The sequence below is a fragment of the Coffea eugenioides genome, chromosome 6 (genome assembly GCF_003713205.1).
Source record: "Coffea eugenioides isolate CCC68of chromosome 6, Ceug_1.0, whole genome shotgun sequence".
NCBI classification, from domain to species: domain Eukaryota; kingdom Viridiplantae; phylum Streptophyta; class Magnoliopsida; order Gentianales; family Rubiaceae; genus Coffea; species Coffea eugenioides.
The window spans coordinates 14,307,477-14,331,645 of NC_040040.1; the positions used below are offsets into that span (position 1 = coordinate 14,307,477).

Below are 24,169 nucleotides of genomic sequence, written 5' to 3' on the forward strand. Positions count from 1 at the left end.
ACTCCTCTTTAACACACTGGAACTCCCATTGATTCTTCAGTAATCGATCAATTCTCCTCCTGTCAAATACTTGGCCATCAGTGAGCTAACTATTTTGTAGCAAGTATAACTTTACCCATAGACATCAATATAAATGATGGGATTTCTATACTCATCGCCTTCTATCAGTAATTAGAAGATGACCAATTGATGAGTATAGAAATAGATCTTAATCTTCAAAGATCACATAAATCAAGAAGCCCTCATCACCACGCCACCAAAAGACAAATCTTCCATGCTGTTCGCCGCACAAACTGGAAAATTCAACAAGGGAATCAGGACTTAAAAGCTGCAAGCTTCTCTATAGTTCATAACTATCATACCAAAAAGAATCTTGACATTTTTGCTACAGGGATTTACAGTTTCGCTGAGACTCAGTTTTCCATGTACAGAAAATCTAGCCAGTTGGGATATTAGTGACAGCGTATTACACAGAAAAAGAATCTAAACATAGCCGTAATCCATAGAAAAGATGAGAAGAATTTTGTAACAAAATTGCCATACAAGTTTGTGGCTGTGTTTAATGTTTGTACAGAAAGCGTTGACAAATATACTGATCCAATGGAAAAATGAGTCTTATCCGGTGAAAAGCTTCCTGAAATCCTTTCGATCTTTCGCTGCCTCCGTTAAAGCAAGGAATCTCTTGAATCCAGTTGTAGCAGCACCTCTTCCAAGTGCAGCTGCCCTGGCAAGGACATCTTCCCTGGAAATTAAGCTTCCAACCACAACTGGACTTGTTATTGCAGGTGCTGCAGAGGGAGGGGGGGCAGATGGGACAGCTGAAGGGCCAGCAATTGCAGGCTGAGTAATTCCTGACCCACGTCGACTAAAATCATCCAATATACTTTGTTGGTCAGTTCTCTTCAGACCCTGTGGAAACATCAGACAAGCAACAAGCAAAATCAGTACTGTTAAGCCCAAAATATGCAATTGACATTCATTTAATATCCTTACAACCAATTTTGGCCACTTCATGTTCTTCCAAAGCTCATAATACAGAAGATGGCTTGGGCAAAATAAATTATGGAGACTAAATGCATAAGTTGCTTTATAGAGAGATGAACCAAAAGAGTTATATATTCAACTAATGCAGACCAAGGGCGAAAAGCTTACTATTAGGCTTTTCATATAATAAAATATACAGAAGCACAAGTATTCACGAACTCCCCAAGTAAAAGTCAAAACATGCAGAAGATAAGAATGCAGCAACCCCACCATAATTCCTCAGTAATCCCACCATTTAGCCAAAAAAAAAAAACTTCTTTAATTGATTTATCTTTCTACCAATCTTACTAGTGGAACTTCACCAAAGATCAAATAGTGATTTGCAATAATAAGATGTTTCTGACTATCACAAACACTTCCTCTTTTTCGAAAGAAAATTTGATTTTTCATGAAAATCTAGTCTTGCTACCTAAATCTCCATAATAATAAAGGAATAAACAAACATAATATATCATCCCCACTTTCTTATTCAAACAAACAAAAAAAAGGAAGGTGCAGAACTTTTCATGGCAATACCACAAAACATACTACAAGACACAAAAGAAATTATAGGTGCATGTCATAAAACACCAATCTACAGGCAGGCAGAGAGAAAAAACAAGCAGATAGTAATTTAAGGAATAAGTGCTTTTTTCCTGTCTGACAAATAATTTGAAACAAAAGTTCAGGAAACTACATGGGACTTGAAGAACCCAGAAAACCTCTCTTTTGAACCCAGATCACCATTTTCCAATCTTCAGACACGTTTCATTCCAATAAATATATAACTAGCCAAGATGTTACACTTTTTAATACCAGAAACTTCTTATAAGGAATCTATTCGTTATAACATCTGCCAGAGACCAGCTTAGAAAGCAACTTTGGTAACTTCTAGTAGGCCTTACCAAACTCTTTGCATCAAAATCTAATTATCACATATCCTTGCAGACCATTTTGACATGCCCAGGAAAAGCACAAATTACCTTTAGCACAATCAAATTATAAGCCAAAGACCGACATTCCAATCCAATCATTTTTATTTTCACAAATCCAAAAACTATGATAGGTCTGCAAGGAAAGGAGGAGAAATGGATCATAAGGTTGGTAATAATGGATTTCAACCTTAAGTTCCAGAATCCGTTGGAATTCAGTAGGTGTTCCCTCTGGCAGTAGTGCACAATATGTATCTGCAACAGAATCAATCGGGGAGAGTATGACCTGTACAACAAACGAAATTCAATATCTAGTAATGCATGTTATGCAAAAATTTATTGAACAACGCGATAAAGATACTTAAAAGTAGAAAACTTCAACTCTAATTTAGTCACAGACCTTCAAGAGTGCTTCCGCCTTGCTCATCTCACGACTAACAAATTTTGAGTAGCTAGAAGCTCCAGAAGTCTAATAAGAGAAACAAACACATTTGATAAAGAGGTATTATAACATTCAGTAAACAGGAATGACATAAATCTAATGACAAGTTTCCTAAAAACCGATCCTTCAGAAAAATAATTTCAAATTGGTCCCATGACCAACTAGCTAATGAAGGATGAATCGAAGATATCCTGTAATATAGGCTGGCTAATTTAACACATCAGCAGCAGGGTCGTACAAGGAGAAAAAAAGAAAAAAATTAGGAAAAGACAGGCAAAACCTCCTGTAGGTGTAGACAACTAGACCAAAACTAGTTATAATAATCTAATCTTCAGTTTTAACTTGATCCGCCTAAATTCAGAAACCAAAGGCACACTTCTTTCACCCTCAACTAGTTTTTATTGCCTATTCATGAGGAGTTTAAATGGACAAGCCTGCAATAGTTTTTTTTTTGGAGTTACATGTTGGAATGGTGAGGATGTAATTAGTGTCAATTGAGCTCATATTTTGGGTCAAGGTACAAGTAAGCTTTTTCATTGGAAAGAGTAGAGATGTATGCTTTTTGAAAAAATCCTACCACAGTAGGAAACCTTCACCTAGATATTAGGTTCTCACTCCTTTACTTGCATGATTTAGATTGAGGTCCAGAGGTCATTATAATAATCCCAACACGGGATCCCAAAAACGTGAGTTTGTTTGGACAAGAGTTTATTTGGATGATTTATTTGAGATAATTACTGTAGCACTTTTTGTGATGTGATTTATGTGAGATAAAAAGGTGATTGGGAAGATAAAAAGGTGATTGAGATTTGTGAGGCAAATTATTTTTTTTCAAATTATCTCTATCCAAACACACTCATTGCTGCTCATAACTAATGGACTATAGAAGCCAAGTTAAAGTTTAATTAGAAAAATGCAATCATTCAGGATACCTGTCTTCCAAGGGAAGGAATATCCAGAAGAATAGTCTTTACAGCCTGAGTATCCAACAACATCTGCAAATGCACAAAATCTTATTTCACATCAGAAAATTTTCCTTGCATGAAATGGACCCAAAACTACATGCTTGATTAAAGAATAACAATCGTGATCTGAACAAATTAGATATAAGCACAGATAGAAAGTGTTGATGATAAATTAGGTCCAACCAGTGTAGAGAACATGACAGAGCAAGAGGGCAAAGAAAAAGGAAGAAGAAGAAGTATACTTGCTGTGCTCCAGTTTCTGATATCTGCTTGCACCTGAATATATTGGAATAAAAACGTGGAGGAAGAGATGACGCAAGCTGCATGGTACAGGAGATTATGAGCAGTTCAATCCAAAATGCATGTGGAAAACCACTATAAAAATAAATGTGAGCTATCTAGAACTTTCCATGACAATGAAGATGGTTCATATTTTTAAAAGATAATAGAATGAATGTTAAAGTTGACAAAACTGAAAAAATGAAAAATACAAACTGAACTGATACAAGTTTCACACTCACCTTATCAAGAAAGAACTGGAAGTAAATTGAAGAAAGAAGGGTTCCGAGTGCAGGGATGCTGCTACTAAATATTGTATTTATTCCATTGACATATCTGCAGGAAAGTTTAGAAGGTGATTGGATTTCTTCCAAACTATTGTCAAAATAGATTAATTAGGTAAGAAACCAATCTTACTCTGATTGATCACCAACACTTTCAAGCGTACTCCATGGAACTCGCGTCATTGCAAGCATTTCAGCATCAAATTTAGTTTCTATACCATGTACAAGTGTTATCAATGCTTTTGTTATCACCGCCGAAAATTCATCCTGCACCAATGGATCCTAGTCAGAATTTCAGAGAGATATTAGACTTTGAAGAAATCCAAGTACTCAATAAATGAAATTTTTACTACCTGTACTTCAGACATATCCACCTTGTCTACAAATTGAGGATCAATTAGTTTGGACACATTTTCAGCCAATTCACCGGACTGTCACGACAAAAAGTGTTAGGATATTACTACCATGAAAAGTATCACTATGAAGGAAGTGGAAGACAAAAAGATGATACTTGCAAAATCACTTTTACTTATCACCTAATATCAAAGGCATGTCTTAAGCATGGCCAGAGTAAATTGTGCCTTTTCGGTTCTAGTAAAGCCATTGGTTGTGAAAAACAGACCAATACTCACTTGAAAATTTCATATGAACAGAGAAATACTTTGAAACAGGGCAGCAGAAAAGAAATAAAAGTTCAATCCATAAGTCATTGACAGGTATTGCAACTCATGAGGAATGAAAAACAAGAAGAACAATAACAGTATTGTGCCAATCACAATAAAGCAGCAAACAACTGTCACACCAGCTAGAAGAGGAACATCCCCCACCGGTTAAAATTTCTCATTCCCAATATCAATATAGCTCAGAAAAAAAAGATTAAAAAGAAATAATGATGTGTGAATTTGTAGCTCTAATTCGACTTAACATAGATGTTTCCTATTTGATTCCCTCTGAAGGTATGTCGACCAACATATAGTATTTAGCTTCTATTGACAGATTTAACCTTTGTCTTTGTCCTATTAGCACTTAAAACCAAAAAGCTCACACCATTATAAACAAATAATGCTATCTAAAATCCCAACTGACCGTTTTGTGGCAATATTCCGCGGTATTTACAATATAACAGATCACCCTTTCGTCCTTATCAGATGTCTGCAAGTAATGGGTCATTGAAGTAACATAGAATTAGTACCAGGTACTGAGAAATTATACTTCATATGCCAATTGAGGATCTTTAAAAAGGATATTAATACCTTAATTTGTCCATCCATTCCCGTTGCAGCAGCAACAATTCCTGTTCCTCCCTTGGGCAGTCTAGCAAAAAGCTTTGTGGCATATGCTTTAAGAATTCTTTGAAATACCTATTGACAAGACAATGAGTAAGATACCCTCTAAAAAATATTAAGGCTAAACATAGAGTAGTAAATAGAAGAAGAAACAAAAATACTTCACATAAAAAATTCAGAACATCCAAAGAGGAATCTCTGACACCAACAATGAGATTAATATTGAGATGGGAAGAGTAGCAAAATATCAAATATACACCTTGAACAAATTGAATAATGTCTGGTTCTTTGTCAAAGCACTGCAGCGCTTTAAGCTCCTCCTGATGATCAAAAACACCTTCACCAAGAAATGAAACACAAATTAAAAGCAAGAATTAAAAATTCTTCATAGAAAAGGCATAGCAATACTGCAAAATATTAATACATCAAAGTGCCTCACTGATAGTATTAAAGTAGTCAAAAGCTCATCGGGTAAACACAATGGTGCAATATTAAGAATGAGGTATGAATTATTTGTTTGTATTTTTTTGGCAGAAATTCGACTAGCATCCCCAGCAGCATATTGAACTTCAAATTAGCTCCATTAAAAGTATAGATGCATAAGCATACTATGTGGAAAGGATAAATGGTGAAGCTATGTAGCAAGAAAGATAGATATGTGATCTATTGTTCCAAGAACAATGGATGAGTGGTAAATAGAATGAGTGAATCCTGTCACGGCAGCAGGAAGAAAATGCCAAATGGAAAACATATTTTATATCTTAATCAGAAGCTATATACAAGATGTCAAATAATGATGTCAAGCCCTTATCAATTGTTATTATTGGCAGATTTAATAAGGATGTGGAAGTAAAGGAGAAATGTATCAAACAGTATGTACAGGAGATGATATGCCCAAATCTAGTTGAATCTGATTTTCTGTAGTATATACCTGCATGCTACTGGATAAAATATTTGTTTGGCTCCCTTCCTCAATTTCCCAAGTTTCTTCCTGTGATTTAGGAGAAAATTCACATCAGTAAAGGAAATGAAAAGTGAGGAGGAAGGATCTAACACCATGGTAAAACGAAAATAAAACCTACATTACCTGGACCAGTTTCTCTAGATTTTCCATGAGAGTCTTCTCTTCCAGTTCCACATAGACTATCAAGTAAGGTTCAAAGCAAGACGAAATGATCCCTCGAAAGTTAAACTGTCATGTCAATTGACAAGGAAAATTATCAGGTCTAAACAAGATCCCAATTCATGACATGATGTCAGACATCAAACACAAGGCATAACAATCATGTCAGAGGTTGAGCTCCCCGTTTTCATAACTCAGCAAACATGTGCCAATATGTTCAAATATAAACCATGACTTTGTTCAAATAAAACAAATTTCTTTCTGTAACTTTGCATCAATTACAATTATAAGATGCGATGTCACCTACTCAAAAGCTCTCTGTGCATAAACACATTAACTGATGATTGCCAACTGTGAGAAGAATAGTAAACATGAAATTAGTGTAGGTGTCTAATATGACAGAGATCTTGCACAACTGCTTATAAGGCTTTCAGCAGAAAGTTAAAGGTAAAACTCCTATATATCTTAAGGATGAAAAATAAAATCAAGCCTCACCCCAGCTGCAGGAGCAGACAAATCTTTGCATCCATCTGGCTCCTAACGACATGAAAGCAAAAGCAAAAAATGGCAGTCAATGAAACAAGATCATCATTCAGGTCGGATGTCTTAACACAATTGTGCATTGACTAGTGTATACCTCTTCTCCACTTCCCTGATGCCTAGCAAGCTTCTTCTCATACTTCTTTCTAATATCTGAAACATTGTCCCCCCTATCTGCTTCCTCCGTGTCAGTCTTTTTTTCTCTGTTCTGGACACCACCACCGAATTTCTCCGCCAATTCTTCCTCAAATTCCAGAGTTCGTTGTAGTGCCTCCAGATTGCACCAAAAAGTGATTATCAAAACACCAGAATAAGACAAATCTTTTCCAAGATGACTATCAAGATTCACAAAAAACCTTTAATAGGTCAAACAGTCACCAATAACCATCCCATAGAACAAATGAAGCAAAAAAAAGTCTGACTCAGAAGTCTAAATGTGACTAAAAGACAGAATGGCTTTTCAAATATACTTATAAAACCTCATATATGTGGAAGAATGCCATGCCTTATCGTCTACACATCTTAGATGAGTTAAAGTGAATACACTATTGCAGTTGGTTCTTTCGAAAATTTGACTTCTGGTTAAGAATTATACTCCCTGTGAATGTAAAGCTCCAGAAGTGATTGGAAGGTTTTGATATAGGGACTAAGCTTTTAAAGCTTGTTCTGCTGCTTGAAGAAACAAAACTTACAGCAGAAGTTTAGATCAATTTCAGAACTCTGATTATAGCCAAGCCCCTAGGTACAGTTTTGGCAGCAATAACCTTCTTAGAAAATTATTTGGCCTCCAATCCAACATCATAAACCCATTACAAACTCCCTTGTGGGCAGTTTTATTATAATCTTCTTAAGTTGCCATTTATGAAATATCAAAGTCTACAAAGAAAAATTAAGTCTTTTCACATTTGATTATCAAATTTAGATTGAATAAAGTACCTTCTATTATTTAAATCAACTTTGAACTAAGCATCTCGAAGAATATGCTTGAAGAGAGTTTAAAAAGTCCTATACACCACACTACTTAATGCCAAAAGCCAACATCAAAAAGTGAACTAAACAAATTTCTATTTCCCCCCACAATTTTTTCTTTCTAAATCCAAACTGTGCGGATGGAAGGATATAAGAAAGTTTTGATCTTTGGGTTCCATAATTCAAATTCTCAGAAGGTGGTGGAAGTTTTGATCTTTGGGTTCCATAATTCAAATTCTCAAAAGGTGGTGGCATCAGCCCTATGAAGCAGACTTGACCCAACGCAGCAAGGGCTCCTCTGTAATCGGGAAAACTTTCAGAACAACTAACACATCAAACCAGCACAATCCCTTTTAATACAGAGGTGCAAATTCCCCAAGACTTGTTTGTTTTACCAACAACGTACAAATGCATTAACAACTAAACACTAATTATCCTGCAAATATGCCTAGTGAACTATTTCAGGTCCATATCAATGTCCTGGACAGATGGGAGAAGTTTACTCTTCTATCTTTACTGGTAGGACTAATACAGAAAGAAGCGAATTTGGGCAGGATCTTCATTGTTTGATCAATTTCAGATTTTTGCACATATAGGCCATCATCTTGACAAAGGAAGTTCAGTGAAAACGCAGATTGAATATACTTGAGAGAGAGAGAGAGAGAATTATGATGTAATAGTTCGTATATAACGAGATAAAAGTAACTTACCAACTGCTCAAAAAAAAAAAAAAGAACTTACCAATAACAAAGTTCCAACATCCGGTTTTTCCTTCAAATTATCAAGGATATCTACAAGTTGCTTCCTGGGAAAAAAAAAAGAAAAAGAAAAGGAGTAGGGTATGAGGCTCTTTTTTTTGTGTGTGCAGTTGCCCATAAAATTGTCATTACAACCTGTACTATTGCAATTTTGTCAACATTTCAAAACCATTTGCTATTATTTCATTGTATGCAATAGATAAAATTTAATGACAACAAAAGCTATAGTCCCAAAAGGTAATTGAAGCAAACAAAGAATTATACTCCCTCCATCCCATTAGAAGTGTCATGCTTTCCTTTTTAGTCCGTCCCAAAATTAGTGTCACTTACCAATAATGGTAATAAAAACTTTCACCGATTTCCACTGATACCCTTAAATCTTACGACAAGATTCTTATATTTTAGTGGGCCCCAAAATTCACCTGTGAAATAGAGAATTTTCATGTGATGGTGTGTGAGTGTCACGTTAGAACCAGCAGGATTCGTGCATTGCACTTTCTCCAAAAGGGCTTGAAAATATATCATATGTATGGGTCCCACAATCATATCACTACTCTATCCTACCATCAATGGAGCAACACGTCAGGCTGCATAGCTAATTCAACCGGGGCATTCTTGGAACATAACCCATTACCTTTTGAAATCGGAGCACTGTTGAAAAAATGTGGGATTCCCAAAGCACGACAAATTCATTGGGACAGAGGGAGTAACAATTATAGTTAAGGTAATTGAAGAATTATAAGAAGATATCATCTCCGGGTTAAGTTTACTTAACAAGTCTGACAAATCGGACAACAACCCAGATGGGGTGTGTTTACATGTCAATGTGATAAAACCAAGAGGAGGGGTCGGGGGGGAGCGTAAGGACATCTACTTATTTTCTTAATTGAGCTCCTTATTTAACCTTTTCTTCAAAGTTCTCTTCATGTGTTCTTATTCACTTTTTACACCATGAGATAATCGCCCTAAAAGAGAATTCCAAAAGTTTTACCATCAAACACTATTTCAATTTTGTGGATAGCCTTTTTAAGAATCACTTGTTAAGTTAATTTCACAAAACAAAGGAAAATTGAACAAGCCCTAAATGATAACATGTGCTTGTAACAAACCTTGTCAACTTGCAGAACTGGATGCAAAGCAAATAAGCAACATGCCATGATGCAGGAAATATTTTCCATATCTCCTCATTCGTTCTCAATCGGCGTTTGATCCAGGAATATCTCCTTTCTGCTTTGTCTAGCTTTGCTAACTCTGAGAAACAATTCAAATGAAAAAGATTTTAGGATGCAACACATCATATAAATAAAACTGTATATATTACTTAAAGCAGATTTAAAAGACAACAGTTGTATAAAAGAAGCCCAAAACAAAGTGAGAGGCCCGGAGGCCGGGCAAAGAGTCAAGTCAACCAGGCTTGACAAATTGATCAGTTTTTGGCCCCAAAAACAAAAAATCACAAATTTGGACTAACCAGCTCCTTCAAATATCTGTTGATATGAAGTAAGCTCTCTGCTGCAGAAATTCTTTACCAACTCTTCCCTAACTGACGGCTCCAAAGCATCAACAACTAAGCAAGCATCTGATAGCTGCTGCAGCAAATTGCTTTCCTCCGTCTCTTTTCCCGTACCTAAGCTGGAAAAAAAAATTAGGTTTTAGAGGGAGTGAAAGGTAGATGGTAAAAGTCCAAAGGAAAAAGAACCAGAACTAATAGAAAAAATAATAAAAATAAGGTGACAAGAATCCTACATTTGGCCTTTTTATATTCCAACGTCTAATAAAATAATCCTATGTTTGCCTTAACAGGTATCTAATTACATTTCTCTGCTTACCAAGCAAGTTAAAGACTTACCCTAGAACACTGATTCTGCAATGGAATACATCTTATAAAAACAAAATTCTTAGAAAGTATACCTTTTTTGCCTTAAATAAGAATTCATTATCTAAATGTTTAGAAAGTTGTCATGCGATGGCACAGAAAGGAAGGATATCCCAATACCTTTTAATTCATTCAAATCAAATCTAACAAACAACCAGTAAACAGCATAAAGGGGACAAGAGATTTTGAACTTATATTCTGATGAACCTGGAAAAATCAGAGAAGACATAAGACTTGAGAATTTGTTTGATGCTCTTAAACTTCTCCCTGAGTTCTGTGATCTTTGGAATATCTCTATAAGCTTCAAAATGACTACACAACTGGTTTACAGCCTAATATTGAACCAGAAAATACAATTAGAAACAGGAATAATTCTAAGAGCAAAAGAAATTGACATCATGCGCTCAAACACTACTGAGACAGCAATTTAGCAATATGTATAATTAAAGGCCCAAACAAATTGTCTAATCAGGCATGCAACAACTAGTGCATGAAAATTACACTTTATTAATATCAATCTACTTCAGGAAAGCAATTCTTCTCAATAACATCAAGGGATATTTGAAGATTAAGGATGTGCTTGTATTTCTTACAGCCAATTTACCTAAACAATTGCTTTATCTTAATCTTATATAGACTTTATTGGAGAGAAAATAACTTATCCAAGGAAGAAGGTCAAGGGAGAACCTTTCATACAAATAAAGTGAGAACAAGAAAATCTATCTTGTATCAGAACAAGCTAAGTGCAACCATGATCAATGAGATTCTAATACATTAAAAGCACAAGCAATTTTGTGGCTCATTTTAACAAACCATAGCAGATGCAATTAGATATACATTCCCTGAAACTTTTCTATTTTAGGTGAGCTCGCATGGGCCATTTCCTGGAATTGTATATATTCAACAACTAATGCATCTTTTAAAGACAATGGTCTTGTGGTTCCTTCAAAGCTGGGGAAGCACAAAGATTTCTGCTTTCCTATTACTCAAACTTTTCTGATTTCATCCAGTCCTGCTTCAATATGAAAAAACGTTCTGTCGACGGTTAACCAGATGCTTCAGAATTGCTATCGTCAACTTAAGTACCATTATCAAGTACCAAAGTCAGTTAAAATAGGTTAATCTGATATTTCTAACATCAACTTCTAACTGGGACAGAGATGAACACAAACCCATAAAAGAGAAAAACTAGTTATTGTTGCAATATAAAAGATCAGATCCATTTATTTACCAATAGCAAAGTGGATACTCCTTCCCATTCTACTGCATCAAGGTAAGTCTTGTACATAGTTTTACCAAGACGCATCAGCTCAAAGTTGAGTTTCCTAACATGCCCTTCAATTTAAATGGTTAGCTGGGAATTTATGTTAGACATATTTACCTCATCATTCTTTTGAAAATTGTGTAGGACAGTATATCCACAACATCATGGAAAGTCTGTTGTTCATTATTTTGATTAAAATCATGACACAGATTTTGTCACAGATATGAACAAGTAACCATGATACAAAATGGTGCTGAAGGATTAATAGTTGCTTTCTTATGAAACTAACGTTCTAACAACAATAAGTACCTCTACTTGTGCAGCTGCCTCCTTATATTGCCGCTTTGAAGCCATTACTTGGAGTTGCTCGACAGCAGAAACTATCACATAAAAGAGATTCATAAGCTTATGATTTTGATATCCAAATTTTTTCTAGACAATTTACATTTATATGCAACAAAAATCCAGAAAGTAAATTTCTAAAGCATAAGGCCAATTACAGATACAGTATCATTCCACCAGCCAAGAGCTCTTGTGGATGCACTGCGGTAAACGACGCATTCCAAAATCTATACAGTGTTCTAACAGATATTTTCTGAGCAATTATCACCCAATTAGAAAAGAATTTCAAGGTAAATAAAGCTTCAAAATTTTGCATCAATTAAACAATCATATTTTGTCAATTCATCCATGATTCTGTAACTCACTGAGGGTGAGAAAGTAAATTGTCAATTTATGTGCATATTATTTCCTAAACTTTTACACCTAATGAAGTAGAAGGATATCTATACCACTTGTCCATAGATTTTTCCCCCTTTATTTCCCTGGGGTGTCATCCTTCTCAGTTGCAGCCAGCAAAAGAAGTTATAAAGCATAAAGAAAAACAAGTATGAATTCATCGTACCAAGTAGAGAGAATGGGGTAAGATGTTGCTTAAATGTGACATTTTTTTAAGTAGACAGATTCAACCAAAGTGGAAAAAACTCTTATGTAAGAGCGAGGATCATACACGTGCTCATTGGACCCAGATCAACCTGAGACGAATAGGCATACTGAGTAGACAGGTATGTTTATTTTCAAACTAAAGCGAAACTTCTCCTACATTATAAGTTGAGCACCCAAACTGAACTAACAATTTCAAGCATAGTAACATACAACCAACAGTCAGTACATCACCATTTTAACACACATACCAGAACAAAATATTCCAATTGAAAATGCAGATATAATCAAAGCAAAAAGCAACTAACCTAGCATGGTAAGCCGATGAAGAGCAGTAATAGTAGTTGTTATATGTTTCTTTGCAAAATCTAACTTCTTAATATCACGACATATTTCCTGCACCATGGTTTCACTCTGTTCTGCCTTGGTTTTTATTTCTCGAATTTTGTACATGAGTTCCTAGCATAAAAGAAAAGAGACAAATCCTTTAGTAACCCCGCCAACAAAAAAAATGAAGAGCCTTTAACAAAACCGAGTCATGAGAGAAACTCAGATATGCTTAATGTTTTAAGCTAACCAAGTTTCAACTAGAATGAAATTCAGGCGAACAAACCTCCACAGCATGCGTGGCTGCAGCAAGGTCTTCCCTGGCTTTGCTTCCCGAATTACTCTGCAATAAAGAGATTCAGCATCACAGGTCAAGAATAGATATTCGGCAGAAAGTAATTATCTGCGAGTGGCTGTAATTAAATGTAGAAAACTAGTTCAAACTGTCCAATTATTCCTCATTCTCCAAATTTACAGCTGAAAACAACAAATTCTGGAACTGGTGGTATACAAACAGCATGCAATTGCAGGAGCAAAAACAACAAGAACACATAATTCAGCATGAATATAAAGAACTAATACTCGACAAAGTTATATCTGTTGTTGAGTGCAAAAGCCTCAGCATGACTAAAATTTCTGCACATTGCTCCTCAAACATTCCATCAGAACACAGTATAACTGAAAATAGAAGGTAAATTTATTGCTTCCCATCTTAACTCAGGTAAACATTGGGTATACTTTACAACCCACATACCATTATAAGATGCTCTAAACCTTCCAGACTCAGCAAGGAGATTAACTACTCAAGCAATAATATACCACTATCCACAGCCCAAAGTGCCAAATTCGTGGGATTTACGGGAATTCTAAAAATTTAGGGGATTTACAATTTCTCAAGAAATCTTGAGTTATGAAATTCCTTAACAACTTTAGTGAATAACAACTTCTATCAAAAAGAAAAGATTGCATCACCTCGGAGATCGTTTCAAGCGCATGCATTTTCTTCACAAATGGTCTTGCGGAGGAAAAAAACAGCATAACATAAATGGTTTTTCAAAAGGGCAGAGGACAAAAAGAGTCGAAATTTTATTATTAGTGAAAGAATAATTGACATAAGATAAAATATTAACTGACATAGTTTTCCCTTTTCCTCAATTTACTATTGCCAGACTACTCAACACTGTCCCTTCCAAGTTCCAAAGAGGGCCACATGAGACAAAATGATCTCCATGTCCAGTTAAACATCAGCCCATGATAATAAGCAGAAGAATTCCGCAAATGTTTTCTACCTTCAACTCACTGAGATAGGCATAATGCAACTCATTTTGACTGCAGAGGAAGCCCAGATTATAGCTATAAATTGTGGAAATGCTCCATATCTATGTATTTTATAAAATTGAATAAAAGAAAAAAAAAGGAAAATAAGAATCCCATTCCCCGAGAGTCTTGAAGTATTTGGCGTTAACATTCCACAAACTTTCCCTTTGCGTGCAAAATAAAAAGTTCCTATCTAGTAAATCCTCACCCAGTTCATAATGGAGCAATCAGCAACCTCACCTTTCAGTTAAATATATTGGTAAAATATACTAGCATTAAATATAAATGATGACTTGAATGTATCCTCCTAGTTTTTATTATTATACAGAGTAGGACATTTTCATATATAGGTTTTGGTTGTAAAAATCACAATATTTGAAGGATACAAACTGATATTCTGAACCAACTAGAGGGTGATGGTGAGAAAAAACTAACCTGTTGACGAACAGCCGCTAAAATTTCAGCATCAACATGCCGAATTTCACTTTGTACTTTCTGCACAAGTGGCTCAACACCCGATAAAGATGCCTCTGCATTATAACATCAATCCACACACTCAAATAAGTAAGAAAGAGCAAAATAACTGACAATTAGATAAAACAACATAGCAGAACTCCAAAACCAAGTTTGCACAATAATAGCAAGACAAGAAATTGACTCATAACAAAAGTCACAGTCTAGATGAAAAGAGGACTCATTAGTCCTTAGAAAATCTTGTAAATGCCCTTGAGACCATTCAAAAGAAGGGAACCCAAAATATCTCGACTCTCCTCAATGACATTCTTAATGCGCAGCTGCAATCTACTTACTACATCAAGATTATCCCTTTCTCCAACAACAGTCAACAACAGAAGTTAATTTTCATGCAATTGTCTTCCAATTTCAAGCCCAGATTCTTCTCAAGGTCAAAGAAATTTAGCAGGTTTAAAATCACCTAACCGGATGCAGCAATCTAATACTTCAAAACCCCAAACACAAAACCCTGCAATTGCTGAGGTTTAACTAATAATTAAAACCAAAGCCAAACGCAAAAAGAAAAAAAATTCAAATCCGCCAATCGAATCTCATTCCAGATCAAGTTTGCTAGCTCAAGTGGCAGAACTAAAATTAGAATGCAGTACTAGTACTATATTTTAGGTGCAGCCAGCCACATTTGTTCTTAAAATTCAAATAATAAAGTAAAACACCCCAACCCTGATCTTACTTTTCAAATTTTGCGTGGCTAAAGTTAAAATCATGACACAATCAGAATTAAATAATCAAGTTAATTCACAGTAACAGTTCAATTAAACACTTCAATCATCATGGCATCCATAATTAAACTAGAAAATCACGAAAATTAAAATCTTTGAAATAAAAAAAATCTATAAACAGGGAGAAAAATAAACCTGTTGGGAACATTTGATTGATGTAATCCAAAGCGCTTTGCTTGTCCATTACTTCCATTTCTGAATTTTTTTTCTTTAAGCTGATTATCGTCTGCTCCTCCAATTAAACCCGAAAAATTGAATAAGAAAACCCTAAATTTAGAGGCTAAGAATGACAAACTGGAGCAAATGATGTCTACTAGTACTAATTTTGCCTCCAATCAAGATACGATTCCCTCCAGTTTTGATTCTTAGCTTTCTCGAAATCCAGATCGGGTCATTTCACGACGTCGTTTCGCTTGTCGTTGAGGAGAACGACGTAGTATATCTACCTTTTGCATTTTTTTTTCGCTAATATTCGATACGCTATTTGTGTTAATATGCTACAAAATTTGCAAAAATGTTATTTTGTTAATTCGTACACTATACTCCGCTCAAAAGTAATTGTTTAGAAAATTGCAAGTGTATATTATGCTTGAGATTATTTACTTTTGATCCTCGTTTAAATAATTAATTTATCTTATTCTTAAAAACGAATTGAGATTATCTTTAGCAATATTCAATTATCTCATCTTAAGCAAATCGAATAAATGAAGGAGCTGACATTAGGAGATCTGGTGATGTCTATTGCACGATTATTTTTATTTTAATATAGCTTATCACCTTAAGAATTAAACAACAAAATCACATACCATTATTTATTTTAAGTTTTCTCCAACTCCGAAAAACATAAATGAATATAAGCTTCTATATAAAAGAAGATAAAATGTTAAAATGAGACCTTTTTATTAGCATTGTTGATGATGGTAGGGATGTGCATCAAATTCGATTCCGGTAAATCGGAACTATGAATTTGGAATTTTCAGAATTTGAATATTAGAAGTTTCGACCAATTTCAATTTCGAATTCACAAATTCCGATTTTGAGTTTGTTTCGATTTCATTTCGGAATTTGGTAGTTTACCGAATTCGATGCCTAATTTTTCTAATTTTGCATTATAATTAAACTTATAAGTTTATAACGTAATTTGCTAAATCAGATGCTAATTTTTGTTTTTATACAACAAACTTAATTAGACTCACTATTATTATAATATAATTAATAGTTAGAGCTTAGAGGTATTTTTATATCATATAAATATTTTCCATTACATATATGTTTATATATATATATGCATATGTATATTATATATATGAATTTGAATTTTAAATAGGTATCCAATTGACCGTTTTCGAATTATGAATTCGAAATTAGAATTTTCGATTTGGGAAAAACATAATCCTTAATTCAAACCCAATTCATCCAATTCAAAATCGAAAATTCCGATTTCCTTTATGCTTTCCGTTTTTACCGATTTCGAAGTTCCAAATTGAAATCAAAATCAGTCGATAAATCGGTTTTTTTGAAATTACACACTCCTAGATGATGGTGATCCATCTATTTTCTTTTTTTGAACATTTTTTTCCAAAAAAAAAATTAAAAAATAAATTTCCGTTAACATTTCTTTTTTCTCTATTTTGGAAGGAGCTTTCACTATAGAGGGAAAAAGAAAAAGAAAATTACATTGAAATCTGGGCACCGTAGCGAAGTGTCAAATATTTGGACTGTTAGCAAAAGAAAATCTAAAAACAAGATTGAAGCAAGTCACATCAGCAATTTAATTCGATTTAGATGGTTTAATCTCATTTTGTTTTCTCTGTCTGTTACTTTTTTCTCCTTCAATTCCGTTTACATGTTTCTTTCACATTCTTCTTGTTTAAACTCGTTTTTGGGATTATATCTTTCATAAGGTGGCAAATTTGATTTCCAAATCCAAAACTTCGTCCTATGCCTTCTGTTTAGTTAGTAATGAACATAATCATATTTGTAATAGGATTAATTCATATGTCAGCATAATTCAAGATGAGGAACTTTGAATTTGTCAGTGTCAAAGTATACTTGCTGTATAGTTCCATCGAGCCTTTGTTCACAACTGTAAAGTTTTGATAATCTATAAAACTCACTTATTGTTTTAACAAAAAAAAAATGCAAAACTCCATCCAATTTCTCACGAGTTTAGACTTTGGGACGTTAGTGATATGCTTGTAAGCAAAGCCTTAATTCTAAATAAGTTTGTAAACGAGTTGAGTTGAATAGAATTTTGACCTTATAGAGTTGAACTTTAACTTAATGTTAGCAAAGTTTGAACTCGACGTCGACGAGTTCTCAATGTAAAATTTGAGCTTTCAATCTCAAATTCAAGTCAAGTCAAACTCAAGTTCACTCGATTTAAAAAATTTATTTTAAAAAATGAATAATTAATTTTTTATATTTAACTCGAACTCGATGTTAATCGAACTTGAGTCGAGTTTTGACTGAGCTGGGTTACAAGATCGAAACATTACGACGGAATGGAGTACAAGCCGTAGAGGAACTGCATGATCAATAGACGGTTTAAAAGTCAGAGATTAACCAAAAAAGACTGGTAGACAGAGTCAAAGAAAAATGTTAAATATAGATATCCTTGAGAGTAGCAAAAGTTTATGCCCAACATAAGGTTCAATACCCCAGGCAAACCCAAGAACTTCCGCAGATGAAATCTCCAACAAGACTATGGCTAGAATTTCTAAGCAAATCATGACAGATAAACTTCACCATATTTCTTTCAGTCGGAACATCTGATTTTCTGAACATCTTAGCTCCTCCAATTACAGCTGTAGAAAAGACGAACTCACCAGTAAAGAACCAACTTCTATCCATCCACTCACCATCGCCCAGCCTAATCCATTCCAACTCCAGCCGATCCAACCTGTAAAAATGGTAAACTGTCTTGCCTGCGTCATCTAGCCAAGTTACAATTTTCAGTATCTCGTTACTGTCTTTTCCGAGAGTGAAGTAGTATGATCTAGGTCCACCTGCTCTAGTAAGCACTAAACGCCCACTGTCATCACTGTCATCAACTACAACATGAAAACCTTTGTTTACGTGTTCATCGGGGTCGTGGACATGTCTCAAAAGCCCCCAGGAGGCTTCATCGCCATTCAAGTCAAAAACATACATCCACCCATCTACAGTGAAGCAACGAACTCGTTTTCCGCAAAACACCATCCCAATATAGCTGTCAAGAGACAGATGAGGATACTGAGCCTTGCAGAATTCCCATGTCTTCCACCCAGGACGCCACATAGCCAAAAATATGTCAGACTTGCCGCTATGAGAATAATCACAATTAGCTTCATTCACAATAGCAAAGACACAATCAGGAGAAGCATTCACATTATTTACATCAGATACAGAAAATGCGGCTTGAATGACCATGACTGGGCCAATGAGAGGAAGATCGATCCTTTGGTTTATAAGAGGGTTCAACAATAGCAAGACAGATAATTTACGGCAGCACGCAGGATGTCTCTCGTAAAGCAACATCCAGGATTTTCTAGAATACAAGCAGCGGAAAAAGAAACAACAATGGGGGGCCCTCTTTATCTGGTCATAAATGCTCCTATAGTTACCACAAAAGGGCGTAATCTCCCGGTGCTTCAACTCCACCTGTACAGGTAAGACCAAGTTTTTCAAAAAGCATGCTTTCTTTCCAGGTTTGATAACCATCAGGAAGGGAAATTTAGCAGATTCTACAGAAATGGTCTGCAACGAAGGATCTAAAAGAAATGATTTCCACGGGCAGGATTTGCAGTCTTTTAGCCGACGACAGGGCTGGCAGTCTGTTCTTTGACGACAGATTCCATGACAGGATGGACAGCGTGTTAGTCGACGACGGCGCTTAAGCCGTGGACACTCTAAACGATCGGCTCCAAACACAGGTTCCTCTTCCTCAGGCGTTAACATGCCATCAATCACCGATGCTACACAGTAAAATTCACACCCCAAAATAGGATTGTCTAAGACTAACATTCAACAGAGAGAACAAACTTATCAAAACGAAAGAAGAGATAATTTGGATTCACACAAATGTAAAATTCTAACCCACACAACAAACTTACTGCCATATGAAGGAGGTTGAATTAAGCGACTCTGAGTGGGTAGAGCTTTGCACTCTTCGCACCATTGGCCAATGACACGGTCATAACGAGGACGGGGACAGAATTTGAGCAGCTCCTTCCTCCAATTCCGAGGTGGCCCGCAGATAAAATATCTGAAAGACAAATTGAGTTGAATTTAGAATATCTCAGAATTAAAATCCTTACAAACAAACATACCAACCAGTAAGGTGGAGACAATAGAAGCTAGGCAGATTGGAGACAATAGAAACGGCCAAATCAAAAATTAAGAAGACAAATCTAATCAACAGGTTAATGTAATTGAATCAATCCCTTCGCATAGTTTATAGATGATTTCAATTTATTCGATCAAATAGAAGAATATTATCTGCGCAAAATTTCAAAAAAAAAAACGTCGAAGGGACTAGGGTTTGAGATCCTTACCCGTCCATTGTCTGGAAAATACCCCAATCCCGACCTCTCTGGTGGTAAGTTTATATGGTAGTAGCTTGCTGCACAATTCGTTTGTCGTTCGATGTATGTTACTGGTTCTCTGGATCGTTGCATAGCTATTAATTAATTGCAACATGCACCCCGGCCCTATTACGCCCACCGTGTTAGTTTAAACCTAAAAAATAACAGGTAAGCCCAGTTAAAATAAAAAAAAAGGACCATTTTATTATTTCCTAAACAAAGAAAGAAAAAATAAGTTTTATTCAAGGAGAGTTGGTGGTTACTAAAAATTTGGAGGACCAGATTTCTGTACAGAGACATTTATCTGCTTTAGAGGACTAGATTTCAAGCCCTTCTCTCTTGCTTTTATTAACCATCTGCTCGTAAAACATCGTTCATGCTTTCTTGAGTTTACAGCTTACTATAGCCTTTCCATGACTGCAATGATATAGATACTGCGCCGCGAGTTACATGATCTGTTAGCTGTAGTATAGCATAGATGCTTTGAAGCCTAGTCCCGAGTGTTGATACGATGATGGGCAGGTGATTAGCCAACCTGATTCAAGTTTAATTTCTATAACTCTTGATTTTAGCCCCTTTGGATTCAAATGTTTCCCGTAATAAAGGCTTCTGTCAAAATACGAGCCTCTTGTTAGAGTTCTATGCTCTGAGAGAAGCAGGCTTTGAAGTTCACTGAATTGCATGGACAAAAAGCAGCTCTCACACTCTTGAAGTACTTCCATGTCCTGAAACTCGTGCCCGATCGAAGCTAGAACAAATTAGTGATCCTTAATATTAATTACCCACTTAGTGTTTGCCTTGGCTTAAAAATTAGTGATCGCTGGAGTAAAGGGATAAAATGTTGTTCTAGTCTGCAAAAACGCTGCTAGGTACCTGTAACACCACCATTTCTGTACTCGATCGAAGGACATTGAGTGAGTCCCTTCATTCGCCTCGATTGCACTTTGTCCTGTGCAAGAATGTCTTTATTCGTGGAATTCCTGATACATTTTAGAGCCATTCTTAGCCCAAAAGAATACTATCTTATTCTTCTTGATCATAACAATTTAAATTATTTTAACACTATTCAATTATCCAGTCTTAAGCAAATCGAAAAATAATTAAGGAGCTAATATTAAAAAATATAAAAATGCTCGACTGCACAATCTAGCTTATTAATTCAAGAATTAAACAACAAAATCACATACCATTATTTATTTTTAAAATTTTTCTCTAACTCCCAATAACATAAATGAATAAAATCTATTATATAAAAGAAGATAAAAATGTTAACATTGGACCTTTTTGTTAACGTTGTCAATGATGGCACACCATCTATTTTCTTTTTTTTTGTGGTAAAAAAAATAAAAAATGAATTTCCATGAATTGGTTTCTTTTTTCTCTATTTCGGAAGAAGATAAAAAGAGACAAATAATTTGTTGCCTGCCGGGTCCCACATACCCGTTTGACTTGGTCACCGGTCACATCAACTCGGAGTTGCGTTACCAAACCCCGCTTTTGTTTGCACACTTCGATATTTCTTCAGCAAACTCTTCCAGCTTCCAGTTCCAATCTTTCAGCAGCTACATTGAGGAAAAACAAGAAGATGCATCTATGGCCATCGATGAGATTGAGGGACTCTTTCAAGATTGCATACTTGAAGAAACTCGAGCTCAATCTCCACCGTATGAATTTAGAGAAAAAACAGCAGCAGCAGCAGCAACATTCCCCGTCCGGCACCAGCAGTAGTAATAATGCTAATGATGATCATCGGCAGAAGTTATTAGATGATAATAGTGAAGACCATCCTACAAAGGGCGAAAAATTGATTGCAATCTGCAGAGAATTGTTGTTGATCTTCTCTTGCTGCTATTGTTGCTTCTGCTGTGGAGGTATTATACCCCTGTGCTTTCTCTACCTATCCCACCAAAACTTTGAGAGATATTGCTACCCTTATTATTATTAATTTGCATGGAGAAAACTACTTGTTATCTGGGCTTTGATTGTTACTTGATTTCTGATTGATTCTATGCTAATTAAAATTGGGTTTTAGTAGTGACAGATTGCCTTTGACTTTTCCTAATTCGACTGTTGTGGTAGTCATAAAAGTGGGCTTTTCCTGGATTTTTCTCTTTTCCATTGGATTGATTTTTTGTTGATTTGAATTGGGAATTAGGAATGACCTATGATGATTATTGGATTGAGCATTTGTTGATCTGAATTGGGTTTTAGGAATGACCTATGATGATTATCTTGCTGGTTCTTCTTACTTTTTACTGTTTTGGACTTTGTAGTATTAATGTTGATGTCAGAAATATATTATAAGCCTGGAAAATTAGGTTCACTAAGAGTAAGGTTTTCATTCCTTTTTTTTTTTTGCATGCCCATTTTATTGAAGTTATAGGTTAGACAGAAAGCATCTGGAGTCCTTGGGCGAACTGTGCTTTAAATATAGAAGTAATAGGGTCTTAGTGATGTAAGTGTGCCCCAGTTCTGGCCTCAAGAGACCCCGCTGGAAGTTGTTGGTGGAGGAGTAGGATCCAGAGGAGACAGAGGGATGAAGGGCCTGGGGGAGGGGCTTGAAATTGGGAGAGCTGAGGGGTGCCACCAGTTTGAATGAGAGTTTCTGTTTGGTGATTAATGGTGCTTAAACTTTGAGAGAGATTCTGTTTAGACTAGCTAAGATTAGGCTGTCAAGCGTTTGATCGATCTTTTGTTTTGTCTACGCTTTTCTTTTCTTTCCCAATTGATGTTTTCCAAGTTTTGAACTAAAAGAATCCACTAATATTGTTGAACGAAGGAACTTTTTGAAAACATAAATTAGTAGAAAAACATATGCAATGTCCTTCCAGTTGGTTTATGATAGTGGTTTCAAAACTTAGATCAAAATTGAAATTGAAGCTTTCAAAAATTTGATATCCAAAAAGAACTGAATATGATGGTCTGCATTTTTCAACAAATGTTCCATGCCCAAAGTGAAGCTAAGTGCAAGTGTGCGACAACACCAGCCCCCGCCTTGACAACGCCATGTCAAGGCGGAGTTTTGTATTCTTTGTCCAAGAGTTACAAGTATATCTTAACAATGTCTCACTACCTGCAGATAGATCCTTACCATGATCAACCGAGTGAGAGCAGAAACATAAGCCTACAATTGTCTGGTAGAGTTTTCGGTTTTGAGGCCATATGAGTGTTTTTTTTTTTTTTGGTTTTTGAAGTTGAGCTTTCCTCTTGATGTGTTTTTTTCCCCCTTTTTTCCATACTGCAGGCCTTTCTCATGCTTTTTATCATTTTCTTACTTATCCTGTGGTGATTCAAACGCACATTGAACAGCATATGCATCTTGTTTCAAGTGTTGTGATAGCGTTTTATGTGCTTGATGTTATTCAGTTGCTGCACTAGTGCAATTGATAATTATGTTTCCAATTATCTGTGCATTCTTTTGTTCTTTTCAGCTTGTGTTGAGGATGAAGAATGCTGATGATCCTCACAGTGCAACACAGGATCAATGGTTGTACAGAGGAGATTGTAGGATCAAAAGTTATGATATCAGCTCAGCTGGATCAAAAGTTATGCTATCAGCTCAGCTTCTAAGGCATAATCATAAAGTGGACCAAATTTTAGAGTGTCTGCCTTTGTTTTTTCAGATTATTATGGTACAGCTGTTGTCTAACTACTTCGTTAATCCAACATTAGTACGTTGTATGGTTGCAAGCAAATTTAGGCCTCTTCCATAGCTATGTATATTGGTAAGGCTTTCAGCAATCTGTTGACAAGGCAAGCTTAATAACTGTAGTATCTTCAGTTCTGGCAGCATATCCTTTGATGTTATTTCAGTAAAGAGCATGTTTTTCGGCTACTTACAGCCTTGTCAACAAAAGGGATTTATAATTCATTGAAATTTGCCCCACTTGAGTATGTTGACATCATGCAGTATATATGACAATTGTACGTTAACTGCTTTTATGATCAAATGACATCTTAATCAACTAAAAAATAGACGACTTCTGGCTCTCTGGAATAGAACATTATTATGAGTTCCTGCGGA

At 35.5% G+C, this 24,169-nt stretch overlaps 2 protein-coding genes across 3 annotated transcripts; one reads left to right on the forward strand and one right to left on the reverse strand.

Moving 5' to 3' along the window:
- Positions 1 to 321: 321 nt before the first annotated feature.
- LOC113775604 (vacuolar protein sorting-associated protein 53 A) lies at positions 322 to 15,978 on the reverse strand. Of its 2 annotated transcripts, none has more exons than XM_027320558.1 (24): positions 15,716 to 15,978; positions 14,763 to 14,857; positions 13,297 to 13,353; positions 12,992 to 13,142; positions 12,051 to 12,121; positions 10,685 to 10,809; positions 10,073 to 10,233; positions 9,711 to 9,852; positions 8,585 to 8,648; positions 6,972 to 7,145; positions 6,830 to 6,871; positions 6,299 to 6,403; positions 6,143 to 6,202; positions 5,471 to 5,548; positions 5,179 to 5,286; positions 5,012 to 5,077; positions 4,279 to 4,356; positions 4,059 to 4,207; positions 3,884 to 3,977; positions 3,605 to 3,682; positions 3,330 to 3,392; positions 2,356 to 2,424; positions 2,146 to 2,241; positions 322 to 909 (listed from the first exon to the last, which is right to left on the reverse strand). In XM_027320558.1, the coding sequence occupies exons 1-24, from the start codon at positions 15,771 to 15,773 to the stop codon at positions 616 to 618; spliced, it is 2,478 nt and encodes an 825-aa protein (XP_027176359.1). In that variant the 5' UTR covers positions 15,774 to 15,978; the 3' UTR covers positions 322 to 615. The 2 variants fall into 2 exon arrangements, with proteins under 2 accessions (XP_027176359.1, XP_027176360.1); XM_027320559.1 differs by having other exon boundaries at positions 4,059 to 4,192; positions 15,716 to 15,977.
- A 5,687-nt stretch (positions 15,979 to 21,665) lies between these two features.
- LOC113775653 lies at positions 21,666 to 23,980 on the forward strand. Its single transcript, XM_027320617.1, has 2 exons — positions 21,666 to 22,016; positions 23,577 to 23,980. Exons 1-2 carry the CDS (start codon positions 21,731 to 21,733, stop codon positions 23,600 to 23,602), a joined length of 312 nt encoding a protein of 103 aa, XP_027176418.1. The 5' UTR covers positions 21,666 to 21,730; the 3' UTR covers positions 23,603 to 23,980.
- Positions 23,981 to 24,169: the final 189 nt, after the last annotated feature.

Excerpts from the sequence above, each read along its gene's own strand:
- LOC113775604 (XM_027320558.1), bottom strand. The coding sequence starts at position 15,773 with ATGGAAGTAATGGACAAGCAAAGCGCTTTGGATTACATCAATCAAATG. Across the intron at positions 6,872-6,971 it reads ATCAGGGAAGTGGAGAAGAG|GAGCCAGATGGATGCAAAGA; the intron begins GTATACACTAGT and ends TCATGTCGTTAG. Across the intron at positions 5,078-5,178 it reads GAATGGATGGACAAATTAAG|ACATCTGATAAGGACGAAAG; the intron begins GTATTAATATCC and ends CATTACTTGCAG.
- LOC113775653 (XM_027320617.1), top strand. The coding sequence starts at position 21,731 with ATGCATCTATGGCCATCGATGAGATTGAGGGACTCTTTCAAGATTGCA. Across the intron at positions 22,017-23,576 it reads TTGTTGCTTCTGCTGTGGAG|CTTGTGTTGAGGATGAAGAA; the intron begins GTATTATACCCC and ends TGTTCTTTTCAG.